Source organism: Erithacus rubecula (genome assembly GCF_903797595.1).
Source record: "Erithacus rubecula genome assembly, chromosome: 6".
NCBI lineage: Eukaryota > Metazoa > Chordata > Aves > Passeriformes > Muscicapidae > Erithacus > Erithacus rubecula.
In genome coordinates this window covers 611,965-626,951 of record NC_136688.1, presented here as the reverse complement: position 1 = coordinate 626,951, position 14,987 = coordinate 611,965, and the positions used below count along the sequence as shown (strand labels likewise).

Here is a 14,987-nt window from a genome sequence, read left to right as displayed (position 1 = left end):
GCTGCATGAGAAAGTGAATATTGTAAGTAGCACAACCCCAAAGGAATATATTTGGTAAAAAATACCTTTCCTTATAAGTGTTCTTTTATGGTTTGTCATTGTATATGCAAAACCAAAAACATCAAATGTAAAATGTTCTTTATCCTTCCAAAACATCAGTATCATGGAATGATACAATTATCAGCTATTCTGAAATCACCATCAGCATATCACAGAAAGTTATTTTTTGCAAAAATCAGGCAGTTTAAATAAAGAATTAAAGGCCACAATGAATAGATGGCAACTGGACTTCAAGACTAATTGGATTGTCACATGAAGAAGTATTTTTATTAGTATGTCCACAGGGAAGAAAAGCTAGGAGAGTTACAGTCTGCTTTCCCTTCAGGTCAGTTGTACCTCTCAAGTCTTGAAAACACTTCAGGGATATTTTATGCTTAACTGCTGCAGCCTGTCCAAAGTCACTCTCTGGTCTAAAAAATAGCATTTTCACACAAGCTCTCACTGCAATCCACACACACTGAGAAGATGTGGAATCACTGCAAGGTATGTGCCACTAACAAACAAGTGTCTAATAATGAAAAAACATATCAATAAACATATAGCCAACAACCTGCAGTTACTTAGTGATAATCATTATTTCACAATAACCAAGGTTATTTAACCCCCTGAGGGTTAAAGGTTGCAGGTACAGAGCTATGCACAAGAGGGAAGGGCAAACATGCCTAAATACCCAAAACACCAACCTTCATTGTCATCCCCAGGAAAAGGGGGAAGTGGTGTCTGCAATCTCTGACATCTGCTACCTCTGGCATCACCCATCTCCTCTTTCCCTGGACTCACCTTTGATTTGATTCAATGTTTTTACCAGTGGCTTAGTAGGAAATCATTGAAATATTTTTTTCCTCCCACAATAGTTTTATTTGAGGTTGAAGAGCTAATTCACCTCATGGAAGCTCAAAGAAAGTGCCAGAGATGATGGAAGGGGAAGTGGTGGGAATGCATGGCCCCTAGCAGAAAACAGAGTCAGCTGGCACTTAGCCTGTCCCAGTTCACCCTCGGGACTGAGGACTCAGGACTCAACTAGAAACTTGGTCAGTCGAGGCTTACACTGATGCCACCAGGGGGGCATTCCAGAAGATTCTCAAAGAAGACATTAAGTGCCATAATTATGTGAGACTGTACTTTAATGAGCAGTTTGATTAGATCTACCTTGGGGGGGCTAAGCAGAGGTCATAAAAAGTTGTTATTCAAAGTGAAGGAATTTAAAGATGTAAGACCCAGAGCAGTCTCTCAGTAAAAACTACAAAATACATGCTATAAAATTTCCTGTCATTATAATGACAAATAGGAGAATTTAAAAATACATACGCTACAGGCTTAATTTTAGAAAAGAAAAAAAAAAAATCCATAAACAAACATGATATGAAGGAATCAAAAGTTCAAACAACACTTTAAACTTTATTAACTTCTAATTAAGGGGTTGGCCTCACTTTTTTTCTCAAAGAATAAAAGCTAAATAACTTTCAGAAATGGAGACTTATTTAAAGTTAAATGATGTAGCATTACAGCAGGATCAACAAATGCAGGTTGTTGAAATATGAATTTTTAAGGCACAAAACAAAAATGTGACATTAGTTCTCCAAAGTCTTTCCAAGTATTTTTGCATCTGAATTTTCATTCCTCCTACTGTGGCATTCACTAGGACTTGTAAATTGCAATGCTTGTTCAGTAGTTGGGTTTTTTAACTCTCCTTTTCTTCTTGGGTGCATTTAACAGTTAAAAGTTTCTGCTGAGATCTGTCAATCAGCTGAGGATCAGCACCCCCTTCTGGCTTCAATAGTGTGGGGTGAAAGCTGGAACTGCCATCATCATGTAAGAAATCTTTACAGGAGCAACAAAGTAAAAGCAAAAATGTTCTAAAACTTGCCATAACAAATAGGCAAAGGAATATCAGTGCTAGGGCATTTCCCATGGAAAAGGGCCTGGGTTTCTGCATGCTAAAATTCAGAACAGTGCAGGACTTCTCCCAGACCAAAGCTGTCACCACCTTGAACGCTGGCTGCCCTTGGAGTGCCAAACTCCTCCATACTGATATCAGGAAACCGGGGGTGAGTTTTGTGTCCATGGGAATGGGATACCTTCCATGCACAGAACCCCGGGGCCAAGGAGGGGAGGCAGGGCCATGTGACACCTGCGGCAGTCACGTGACCCTGGAGGCAGGACCTCGTGACATTCCCAGCAGTCACGTGGCCATGGGGGTGGAGCCATTTGACACCCCCAACAATCGCGTGGCAGGGGCACAGAGCCACATGGCACCCCGGCAGTCACATGGCCGGGGACATGTGGCCACATGACACCCCCGGCAGCCATGTGGCCTGGAAGGCGGTGTCGTGTGACACCCCAGCAGTCACATGTCCCATGGGGCAGGGTCACGTGCCACTGGCAGGGGAGGGTCGCGCTGCCAGGGGCGGGGCTGGGAGTAATTCTGGAGTGGCTCTGGTGGGCCATGCAGCAGCCCTGTGCAGGTGTGGCAGCACCATAAATACCTCGCTGACAGCAAACCTCCTGTCCCACTGCTTCCTCCTCTGGGGTGGAAATAATGCCTGAGGAGCCAAGCCCCTGCCTGCTGTGGGTTCATGCTGCCTGAGCACTTGTCGTTAGCATATCCTGTTTAATTGCACCACTGCTTTGGTCATGAAATTCCTTTATAATTTTGGTACAAGCACCTTTAAACTTGTATTTTCCAACTCGGAAATGTTATGCTACCACTGCGTTTTGCTGTAGCAAGCTGTACATAACTTACATGAGACTTGTTTCAGTTCAAGTAAAGTACACCCTGATCATGTTATCTATGGACTTTAACTTCAAGAATTTCTTAGGAAAACTGTCAAAACTTATCATTGCTACAGTAGAAAGTCAACGTGATTTCCTGCACGAGGTAAACAGGTGACACCAGTGAAACTCAAACCAACCAAGTCTGTTGAAGGAAAATACCTAGTGCCCTAAAACCCCCAGCCAACCCAGCATATAACATCACTGAGATGGTCTGAAATCATACCTGATCCTGCAAGCAGAACAAAAGTGGGTGTTCAGACATCTCCATACAGATCAGCTCCCTAGGCTCTGGCCTTTTCAGTCCACTGGCTTTTCTGGTAATGGTTGATATTGTTCTGTTTTAAAAAGAAATCACACTCCCTGCTGTACCTTGGTACTAAATACACAATGGACATATCTAGCTATGAATACATGTATTTTTTATTTTTAGAAAAGGAGCAGTATTTCAGGCCTAGATACAACTGCAGTGGTAATGGAGCAGACTGGGGGAGATGAGCAATACTGAAGTTTCCTGAGTGTGAAAGAAGACTGAAGTGATGGTGTCATCTGTAGTCTCTCCCTCCAAACAGATCATCCTTACAGATAAATTCACACCTGAGTATAAATGTTGTTGACATTTACAAGATCCCATTTTCTCCCACTGGATGTTTTGAAGGATCTAGCCCATGCTGCTTCATTTGCACTGCGATATCAAACAAGTAGTCATAACATTCACACCTAAAACAAATAGGAAAAAAATGCAATGTAAGTAAAGCTCAAGTCTTACCATGTTTTATGAAAATTAGTATTTTCCTTCTTTAAGATTTTATCACCAAGATGATAGTCTGACTGGACAGCTCTATTATTCTTTATTTCCAATGTTGTGGAATGGAAAGTACCATTTTGCTACACTGTATTGATTTGCTGCATTTCCATCAGCAGATGAGGTAAATTCCAAAAATGGAACTAGGCAGAGCTACCAAACAGTAGTGCCAGGTGTCATATAAAAGCAGAGATAGCCCACGTGTTTCCATGTTGACTTGTCTGAAATGAAAATGTTGGCAACCCTATCAGCCAATATTGATATGGAAGGAAAATCAAGCAATTCCCATTCCCAGAAGTTCCCTATACATGCAGTGAGGCCTTAATATTTTGAATCATAGTCCATGGGCTTGAAATATACACAGCACCAAGTTCACTAAGATCTTGAGGCAAGAGATAGCATATTCCTGAACTGTACTCACATGGTTTTGGCTTTTTCCCATGTCTCTCCCCATACATAAACACCATGACGTCTGACCAAGACAGCACAAGAGTCTGGGTATTTTTCCATTGCACGTGCCATTCTCTCCTTGAGATCCTTCTCTTCTGGTGTATTCTCAATGATAGGCACCACTAGTGTATCGTGATATCTATAAAAAAAAAAACCATGTTCATGTATTTAAAAAATCCCTGTGCTTGGATGTATGAAGCTTATCCCTAAAAAAGAGAGTGTAAAATGTGAAATTCTCAGCACTAGATATTATGCTCTTCTCTTGTGACTCATGCTGTAGCATAGGAATTCTCAGGAACATATCTCACTCCCAAACACATATTATGCTGGCAATATCTGAGCTACACTTGAGGCACAAAAAACCCCAACACTTTAATCTATTAGGTGTAGCTGTTTATTGCCATATCACTTTGTAGTTGGGTCCCTCTACAACTTTTTCAAACTTTTCATCCTGTACTGGCATCATCTACAAGCTTTACCTCAGACTAAATTATTTAAAAGAATCATACCATGAAGAAGGAAATGAAGCTATTTGCTGGAGAGGAGAGAAAAAAATTAATTTAGGTAGTCCAAAAAGCCCCTGGAAGATTGTCCTGCTAAGGCATATAAATAGAAGATAGAGTCAACACATGAAAAATAAATTCTCTGTGATGGAGTCATTGGTGGGCTACATGTGATCTTAAGAGAGCCTGAGAACCCCAGTTCCAAAGACAAGATGATGCACGTTACACAGTGGAACTTGCCTAAGAGTTTCTTCTGAAGGAGGACTGGGATATTTGGCATTGTGTGAACCTTAATTAACACTAGCAGAAACTTGTTTAAATAGTTTTAATAAGTCCCCAGTTCAGGTTCAGATTTATCATTGAGATCACATAGATATTTCAAGAGTGGATGCTAGTAGTACTTTATTTTGTAAAACACAGAAAGCATGCAATGGTAAAAAAACCCAACACCAACAGCTTGTACTTTAAATCAAATATTCAAAAGATAAAGTCTCATCCCTTATGGTTCTCAATGCTGATGCTTTCTCAAGGAAGGCTATAAAAACAGTGAATGAAGAAAATGAAGTGGCATTTGAAGCTTTACTTTGACTTTACTTATAAATTCTGATCACCAAAATTACACTAGGGGTGTTTGCTACTAATAAGGCCAAATGAGTTAATAGATTGGCTTCCTAGGTTCTGCTTGCTGCTTGAGCTTGGAAGCTGCTATAAATACCATAACTGATTCCTAACCAGGACCCTAAGCTTTCTATCAAGAACCAATATCTAAAAAATGTCAAGAAGACTCTGAATGAGCCAAATACTTGGTATCTCTTTTTTAACTGAAATGTAAGTAGCCTACATTTAGTCAAACCTTGATGTAAAATACTTTGTAGTAGTCTGGCTTTCAAAGCTGTTTACTACTTATCTAATTCTCCTTCTATGGAAATCAAAGGTAAAACTAGTCTGGGATCACTGGAGTCATATTTAGGCCAACATATACTTCTGATTATTCTATCTGTAGCATTTTCCTGGACAGCTTCCAAAAAAGATTTAAGTAACTAGAAACAACATGTAATCCATTTTTTGAAAACTCCCATATTGTACTTTGTACAATACTATTGTAAGGTCCCATTTTCCTTTTGCATTCAATGGGGAGACTTGTGTGAGGCAAACAGTGGAATCAGTCTAGTATGGATGAATATGGCTCATTCATCCTGGAGGTTTGATTTCTTGAGGTTTTCTGGTAAATTAACAGAATGACACAGGAAAACTTGGAGGTATGGAACCCAATAAATACAATGTTTCCTGACTAACGTTTAGGAGTGCTTGAGCATTCAAAATACATATATAAAAAAATTGTTGTGGATTTTTAAAAAAACAGTGTTGTTAGACAATTTAATACAAGGGCTGTATTTTACCACATTAAAAATGCACATGCTAATGGTGACAAGAAAGTGAAGTTGGCAAGTCAACCAAAATGGAATAAAATATGCCTGGGCGTAAAATCACATATGGCTTGCTCCCTTGCCAAAGGGCAATAGTTAGATACAAAAATTAACATCAAAAAGTGGAAAGAATTTAGCATTTCAATTTCTCATCTCCTTGTCACATGTTATATAAATGTTGTTTGCAGATCCCAATTCAACACTCTGTGGGTGGAGACCTCAAAACAAGCCATCACACATAATTTGGAATAACTCAGCACTTACCTCAGAGCTCATCCTTGAAAAGTAATAACATTATCTTTAATGAGCTGTTTATTCTGAATTTTCTTTCAAACTCTGTCAAGTAAATCTGAAATCCTCTATTCTCTTAACATGCCCCAAACTAGCACAGGCAGTGATATGTGAAGTCCACCCAAATGTAGTTTGTACATGCTATCAATCCAACCTGGTGTTGGCTGGCTCCAATTCCAGCTGAATGTTGTACAGATGTGGTAACATCTCAGGATGTAGCTCTTTATTTGGCTTCTTCCTGTAGCTCAACAGACCACAGCAGCCTTGGCATTACAAGATTTTATCTCAGATCTCTTCCACAGGCTTCAGATCTTACAGAAAGCAGTGGTGACTCATTCATTCCAGAGGTCTTTTTACTTCTTATTTCTAATACTTGGTACTATACACTTTCAAGTATATAACTCAAATTACTTGTATTTAAATTGCTGAAAACAAATGATCAAATATCATGCCTCTTTTCCTAAATATAAAGAAGTACCTGTAATAGCCTCCTGAAGTACATTTCTGGATTCCTTTTATCATCTCCTGATGGGTAATAGAGAACTCGCTCCCTGGGTAAAGAAGGGTAGCCATAACAGCAGCCTTGGAATGTGTATGGATCACTGCACCTGCACCTAAGAATAGAAAAAAGAAAATTTAGAATTAATTTTAAAATGTGTCTATTAAGAAATTTTTATTCACATACTTGATTAATTTCCTTTGATTAGGCATCTTAGCAAATGGTGATCTGCTGTATGACAGGAAAAAATACACAGCAACCTAAATGAAGGTATGAGGCAATTACTCACATAGAAGGGATAATTATGGATTGTTTTAGGACACTTGTGTTAACTTTCAGTTAGTGACAATTTCCAGGAGAGACAGTACTTGTACAAATTCAAGCAGATACACTACTTGTACATTTCTTTACATAATGCAATGACTGAGACACTCTTAATTTTACCAGTTCTGAGATTATAAAGAATTATAAAGATTATAAAGAACTTATTTGTGAAATGAAAGTTTAAAGCCTTTTATTTTCTTTTCATGTTTTCTTCAATTATCTGCTGTTGTCTGAAAAAACATTCATCATTATCTTATTGTGTCATGATGGAAAGATAGGTAGACAGTAATTATAATCTGCTTATAAAGATGCAATGTTGCTACTCCTTGAGTACACACGTAAGATGCTTGTGCAGGAAGAGCAGAAGAGACTCCCTAAATCCTTTCTAAAATAACAGATGTAAATTTTACACAACATCAAAAGCTCTCTATTGCTGTCTACCTGCAAAAGAAGTGTTTCATACTGTTTTTACCTATTCCTAATTTATAACTGTTAATCTCAGCCAATGGATGCAAAAGAATTTAAACAGTAATAGCTGAATTAGCAAAACCACTGATATTAAACTGCTGTAATCCCAGGCTTCCCCTGCAACCTACCAATATTTTGCACTAAAAATCAGTGCTGAAAAGGTGATCATAGGTATAGCTATAAGAGAAGATTAAATTGCAAGTGATACTGCAAGGATGTTACTATGGATTATATCCCACTGTACATATACCTTTGCAAATCAATTTATTTCATAGTTTCATATTTATATCACTACAACTTCTATGTCTAAAGAATATTGAAAAGCAATTTTGTGGATGTACATGTTCAGTGTTTCAGTCACTGCTGACCTGCTAACATTGCTACATACCTCTCATGGTGTAGGCATTCATAAAAAGAGGTGTGCACTGACTTTTCTTCAGTTTCTTGTGCAGTGGAGGACCACTGATGTCCTGCTCATTCATGTCACAAACAAACATATCTTCTGGCTGCAAGAAAGAAGAAATTATTTCGATCTGTGATAGTTTTGTTTGATATTTGACCTCAAATAGTTTTGTTTTCCCTGTAGAGAAACAAATATATACAAACCATGTATTTAATACAGAATGTGATTTTAACTTTGTAAAATAGTTATCACATTTATTCCACTATCTAATAGTACTTACCAACACTGTGTAATGGAAATTAATATTAGATACTCTTTTTCCTCAAACTGATGCCATGCAGCTATTTGTAAAAATTTTAATTTTTAAATTGTAAAATTTTAAAATTGTAAAATTTTCTCAGAAAAGAGATAGTGTAGCTCAGTAACACCACAGATTAAAAGGAAAAGTAGTAACTGATTCAAAATAAGAAATGTAGATGTACTTTCCTTCCCTACTTAAAAGAACCAACAAACTACGAGTTAAACTTAGAAATAATACATTTAACTTGTAGAACTATTTCTTTTTAAACTTTGTTTTTAGTAGCTTTACATAAATATTACCTTTGCATCAATTAGCTATTCATAATAGAAGAAAGAATTGTTCAGAATAATAATAAAATTTTAATGTTATTTTAAAAATCAGCAGAAAACACAATTACAGGAGATTTCCTCACTGACTGTGCTTAATCCTCTATTACTGCAAGCACAGACCAGACCATTGTGGTTATCTTACATACCTCTGCCTGCCTCACTTCTCCACATCCCCAGTGAACACTGGCTGTGAGACCCCAGTTTCTATCAGTGAAGAAATTCCTTTCTCTCCTCACCATATCTATCCTCAGCTAGACATGATAGATGAGATGACAAATCCTTGCCATGCATTACTGTATTCTGGGGGAATTCCATACGGTCATAAAATAGGTATTGTTTACTGTTCTCTCCTCCTCTTATATTTTGGGGCTTTTTGGAAAGCAGACAGATAGACAAGGTCACCTTTTCAAGGGGAAAGCCCAGTTATTTACTGAGAATATCAAGATAAATATTTGCAATCACTCAAACCAAAATAAACAGCGATGAGGTGTTAATGTCTGTTTAGGTGGATAACTTGAAACTGCAGCCAGACAGGTAAAGCCAACCAAGCCTGACAAAGAATAAAGCTGGACTGGAGTAATGCTCCACTCTCACACTGCTTTGTGTTAATTTAGAGCAAGAAGAATATCAAGACTAGTCTACACTGGCTACTGAAACACATACTGACTTGCTATGACAGTGGAGTACTGGGAGAAATCATCAGTTGTTTCAGTAATCAGCAGTAGTCAACAGCATAACAAGTTTGTAACTTCACATTAGGAAAAATGAAACTCTAAACAAAGGCACTTTCATCTGTGTCAGGATGAGCTCTGAGGTACAAGTACAGTTTAACACACCTGTATTCTTTCCTTTTGGACCCCTGAAGGAGCGATGTAAATTTCTTCCCTAGGAACAGATGAGAAAAGTCAGTAAACAGTTGAGCAATGACTGTTCCACTGTGCAGGCATTTGAGCTCTTGAGCCACTAAAAAGGAAATAGCAAATCTAGACTCTCACAATTTAAAAACTTTCTTGCTCTTTCCATACATTGACAAGTAGATAGTTTTCAAAATAGAACCAAATTGTAAAAGAGCAAATCAAATCTCTAACTTGCAGGTGTCCAAAACTGTGCTTTCAACCTGACAAATATCTAAAAACACATGTAAGAAATGCAGCCTTATTTTTCCAACAAGGAAAAACAGCCTCTGCCTGCAGGAACTCAAATTTCTAGAATTCAGAATAAAAATTAAATGAGAAATTGCAAGCAGATACTGATCTGTGACAAGGCAGGTGACAAAACCATTACATAAAAATCCATAAACTATCTATAAACAGTAATAATCATCTGCAACATTCAACATTGTAAATACTTTTTTTTTTAACTGTGCAGGTTAGGTTTCTAGTGCAGTTCCATGCTTGTGTTGATAAAGAGATAGGACTAATTCAGTGCAATTAAATGACTGAAATTTAAGTAGAAGTGCATCACTTCCTGCAAAGTCTACATGAACAAACAACTGTAAAAACTGATTGAAACGAAAATTATTTCAAGATGGTACTGCATTATTTTCATTATTAGCACAAAACCTCCAACTAGACTCTCTATCTGAATTGCAATCACTATTTGGTTTCAGTAGTCAGGTACTAAATTCAGGAGCACAGAGACATCTAGTGAATAATTAGTCAAGTTACAGACAGATTTCCTATGAACCATGGGATGTTTGTAGTTCTGGACAAGAGTATTGGAGCCTGGTGAAGGGTCTGGAGCACAAATCCTGTGAGGAGCAGCTGAGGGAGCTGGGGATGTTTAGCTTGCAGAAAAGGAGTCTCAGGGGAGACCTCATTGTTCTCTGCAACTGCCTGGAAGGAGGGTGGAGCAAGGTGAGGCTGGTGTCTTCTCCCAGGTAACCAGCAGCAGCACAAGAGGAAATCATGCAAATTTACATCAGGGGAGGTTTAAATTGGATATTAGGAAAAAATTCTTCACTGAAAGGGTTACAAAGGATTGAAACGGACTGCCCAGGAAAGCAGTTGTCTCATCATCTCTGGAAGACATTTGGCATGGTGCTTAAAAATGTGTTTTAGTGGAGAACTTGGCAGTGGTAGGTTTATGGTGGACACTTGATGATATCAAGGATTTTCACCAACCTAAACAATTCTGTGATTTTAATTCTTCCAAAAATAAAACTTAAGATGATGTACTTTTCATAGTGATGTCTGTGAAGCACAGAAAAATGTGGCTTTATATTTGTAATTTTTGACATTCATGAATTAACACTGCTGGCATTGCATAAGTTTAGTCTTGATTCATTTGCATGAGCAAGATAAGAAATCAAGTGGTGAATTCAGTTACTTATGATAAAATTTTTCTTAAATCAGATTTTTTTCTTTTTTAGAACTTAACCAGAAAGAGAAAATCTGATGAGAAAGTCTTCAAATACAAGATACCTCACAAAGAACTCTACATCCATTTTTAATATGCTATGCCAAGTCTAAATTGGCATTTTTTTTCCTTGATGGCTGATATGAACATCACAGTGAGTAAGGCTGATTAAGATTAGCTGGTAAAAACAGTTGGTATATTTGAATCAAATTTCAACTATACTGCTACATTTTCCTTTCTATCAATGCCAGGTAAACAAGCTATAGAATACTAAGGAAAGCCATGCTAATGCATTCTCTGATAATGCCATTTGTCTTGCCAAATCCAACAGAAATTGCACTGGAATGACAAATAGGCTACATTTAACTACTGATGACAAATTAGTGCTAGAAGGACCCTTCCATAGACAACTTTAAAAACAAGAATTTACCCTCTTTCCATTAATTTCATTTTTATTACTGTTATTGTTTTGCTTGCAATATCAAGCGGGGAGGTGAAATGACCTGCACAAAGTCCAAACAGCACAAGTATGAACATTTAGGGTCTTTTATTCATACATACAAATATATATATATAATATACATATTTGAATAGCAATGGCTGGTTGTTCATGCATGCAAGTGTATACCAGAAAAAATGAAAGCTCAGATACTTTCAAGATTGTGCCACAACCTTGTGACTGGGTACAGAATTGCAGGCACTGTGCAAGGCTTTTTGCAGCCTGAGGAGTTATATTTTTTTCAGTGGCCACTGAGAGGAGCTCTGTTTCCACTAAAAGGATTGGGGATTATGAATAGGCAGGAGACAAGCAAATTAAAACACAAAGTGGTGCTTCTTTGTAGGAGATACAGACCAAAAATTGTTGCTGTTACCTGTTGTGCTTTAATTATATGCAAAATATTTGTCTCCTTAGAAATTACCACAGCAGAACAGTAATTTCCTTCTCAGAGGAAATATCTGGCCTGCAAAACATCCAGGGTGAGACTGATCTTATTTAACCACTGGCATTTGAAAGCCTGATGTAACCCACTCTAAATTCCATAGTCAATAAAATGAAAAAGGGGAACATTGTTCCTTAAAGACAATTCATCTACTTTAAACAAAGCTAGGAAAAGTATGACATAAGGTCACTTTCTGAAGTTTCTCCCTATTGAAGGGCCTGCAATGATTAATTCAGACTATTCACCTCCCTCCTATATGGTTAAATTTGACATACTGTTAATTTCCCCCTCTAACTTCTTGCTCACTCTTGACTTGCAAACATTTCTCATGGAACTGAAATGCTCTCACCAACTACTAAACACAGCCAGCCTCTCTCTCACCACCACATTATTTCTCTTTCATCATTACTTACCCATGTTTCAAGCTGATTCCTCCACCAGTTCCTGTTACCCAGCCTAAACCATAAAACAGTCTACAAAGCTCTGGGATAAGATTCCTTGGATGTAACCCATCCTAAAAAGAAATTAAAAAAATAAATGAAAATAATCAGAAACAACTCAAAACTAAGAATTCAAGCTCTCAAATTGAGCTTAAAGGATTAGGGCTTTCATACTGAAGCAAAATGGTTTAATTTATGCTAATGAACTTCAATTACAAAATAATTGCATGTTTACACAATGCCCTTTATGCTCTGCCATGGACATCACAGCGTGAAACAAACAAAACCCCAAATAAGGGGCATGTCTGACTATCTCTCACAGGAAAAGTCTCATCTAAAATTTATTTGAGTGCAGTAGCCCGTGCATATTACACCAGCAGGATTGTGTTATGGGCTATTGCACAAAAAAGGGAAAATAAATGCATCTGACATTATCCATTTTTAAAAGCTTGACTAATAGTTTTCCTATTAAATCAGTTTTTCTGTAGGTTTATTTTTCTTGACTTACAAATTTCAGTAGAACAGACTTTATTAGTCAATATATATTTTTAAACAGCAATCAAAAATACCACAGAAAATAGATGCAAATTATTTTATGAACTTTACATTCCTACATTTTTATAACTCAAAGTTACTTTACATGCAGTTTAGTCAGAAAGCAAGTTACATTATTTTAATATTTCTTTAGAAGGAAAAAAATCTTGTATTTTTCCATATTCCATTTTTTATTACAATAATGTCTGCACCTATATATTAACCAAAGGTATCTCTAGTGTCAGAGGTAAAATTTCTACCTACATTATTTGATGAAGCTGCTTTTATGGTCTGCCTTTTTTTATAGGATTAATTTTTTTTATTGCAGCAACTAGAAGCTTTAAATTTTTTTCTAAAATGACAAATGATTAGCTGCTCTACTGGTCACATCAGTCATTAACACCCATCAAATAACATTTCCAAGAAAAATATGTTGTTTAGCAGCAAGAATCCACATTAGTGGAGAGTATTTTGTCAACAGAGATCCAAAGCAAAAGCAGCACACAGCAAAAATGGTAGGCAAGTGGTTACTTGGTGCCAATGCCTTTGTTGAAATGTTTGGAAAGAAGTGCTTTGGAAGAGAAGTACTCCAAGTAGAGAACTTGCAGAACTAAGGGTGGGGAGGCAGCATGGAACAGGAGCACAAGGCACTGCTCCTGAGGCAGGAGACTGGGGAGGTGAATTACTGGGGGTGGCAGGCTGGGCCATGTTTGACAACTTTTGCAATCTCCTACTCTAACCTCATCTTTACAACCTCCAATGACAGTGAGTCACAAAATTTGTTCTCTTTCACCAAAGACCATGGACATGCAGAAGATAGTCTTCCCTTTCACATCTGTGACAGCATCTTATGTATTATGACAACTCAATATGCTGCTCTTTTTTGGTTTTGTTCTGTTTATGGACTAGAGTTTTTCCCTCTTTCCTGACAGGCCACGTTATGTAGGCTGCTGATATTGCTTGTGTCCCTGGTATCAGTTCTTGCTGGTTCTGAAGCTTGGGCTGGTCTGTCCAACAGTGTCACATACAAACTGGAGAGGTGTTCTGAGCCTTGTCCAGGTGATGCTTCCATGTGTTCAGTGTTTACTGTTTGATGAAGCACAGCACCGTCAGCTCATGTTCTGGCTCTGATGACACATAAAACCTCAAAGACCAATTAAAAAAACCAAAAGAAAACCAAATCCTAAAACAAACCTGAACAACCCCAGTTAACACAATAAGTGTCATGAGTGCTGTAGTTGCAGCCAGACTGACAGCTGGCAGCATTCTGGAAACTGTACTAAATTTTATAACATGTTAACACAGGATCACAGAATAGTTAGGGTTGGAGAGACCTTTGGAGACAATCCAGTGCGATCCCCCTGCCAAGGCAGGGTCACCTAGAGCAGGTGACACAGGAAAACCTCCAGCTGGGTTTTGAATATTTACAGAGAGGGAGAATCCAGGATTCCCTTGCGCAGCCTATCCCAGTGCTTTGCCAGCCCCAACGTAAAGAAGCTTTTCCCCGCGTTGCGGTGGAACTTGTGCTTTAGTTTATGGACACTGCTCCTGCAATGCTGGGCACTGACTCCGCCAGGCTCCTGCTGGCTGAATCTCCTCCTGGCCGCCAGGGCACACTGCCAGCTCGCAGTCAACTCGCCATCCACCACTACTCCAGGGCCTCCCTATAATTAGCACCTGGGAAGCCGCTGGCTAATGACCGAGGCTCAAGGGCAGCCTCAGCCCCCGCGCTGGCGGGCGCTCTCGGAGCGGTGGTGCGGCCCCGCCGCCCCCCGGCCCCCGTTACCTGCGCCGCGTCCCCGCCGGCGGCCGCCATGGCAGGGCCCGCGCGGGGTCCTTGCTCGGGGGCTTCTTTGGCGGCCGCGCGGGCGCCTGCGGAGCGCCGGGCATGCCCCGGCCGCGGGCACCCACCAGAGCCCCGGCGGGCGGGAGGGAGAGGCCGCTGCCCTTCCCGCGGGCCGGGAGCGACAGTGACTGGAGGAGATGCGGCTGCGCCCCGGGGACACCAGCCAGGCTGGGCGCGGGTGTCCGTCGGGCTGCATTTGCCCGAGCATGGGGCGATCGAGGCGGCCAATCCCACGG

The 14,987-nt window shown here is 39.1% G+C and overlaps 1 protein-coding gene across 1 annotated transcript; it reads right to left on the bottom strand.

Annotated features, from left to right (window-relative positions):
* Nucleotides 1-305: 305 nt before the first annotated feature.
* Nucleotides 306-14,928, bottom strand: APIP (APAF1 interacting protein). Its single transcript, XM_079308385.1, is given in 9 exon segments — nucleotides 306-1,956; nucleotides 2,517-3,552; nucleotides 4,059-4,226; nucleotides 6,787-6,922; nucleotides 7,988-8,105; nucleotides 9,469-9,517; nucleotides 12,345-12,445; nucleotides 14,692-14,759; nucleotides 14,762-14,928. Coding segments are annotated over 8 exon segments (774 nt in total). The 5' UTR covers nucleotides 14,796-14,928; the 3' UTR covers nucleotides 306-1,956; nucleotides 2,517-3,452.
* Nucleotides 14,929-14,987: the final 59 nt, after the last annotated feature.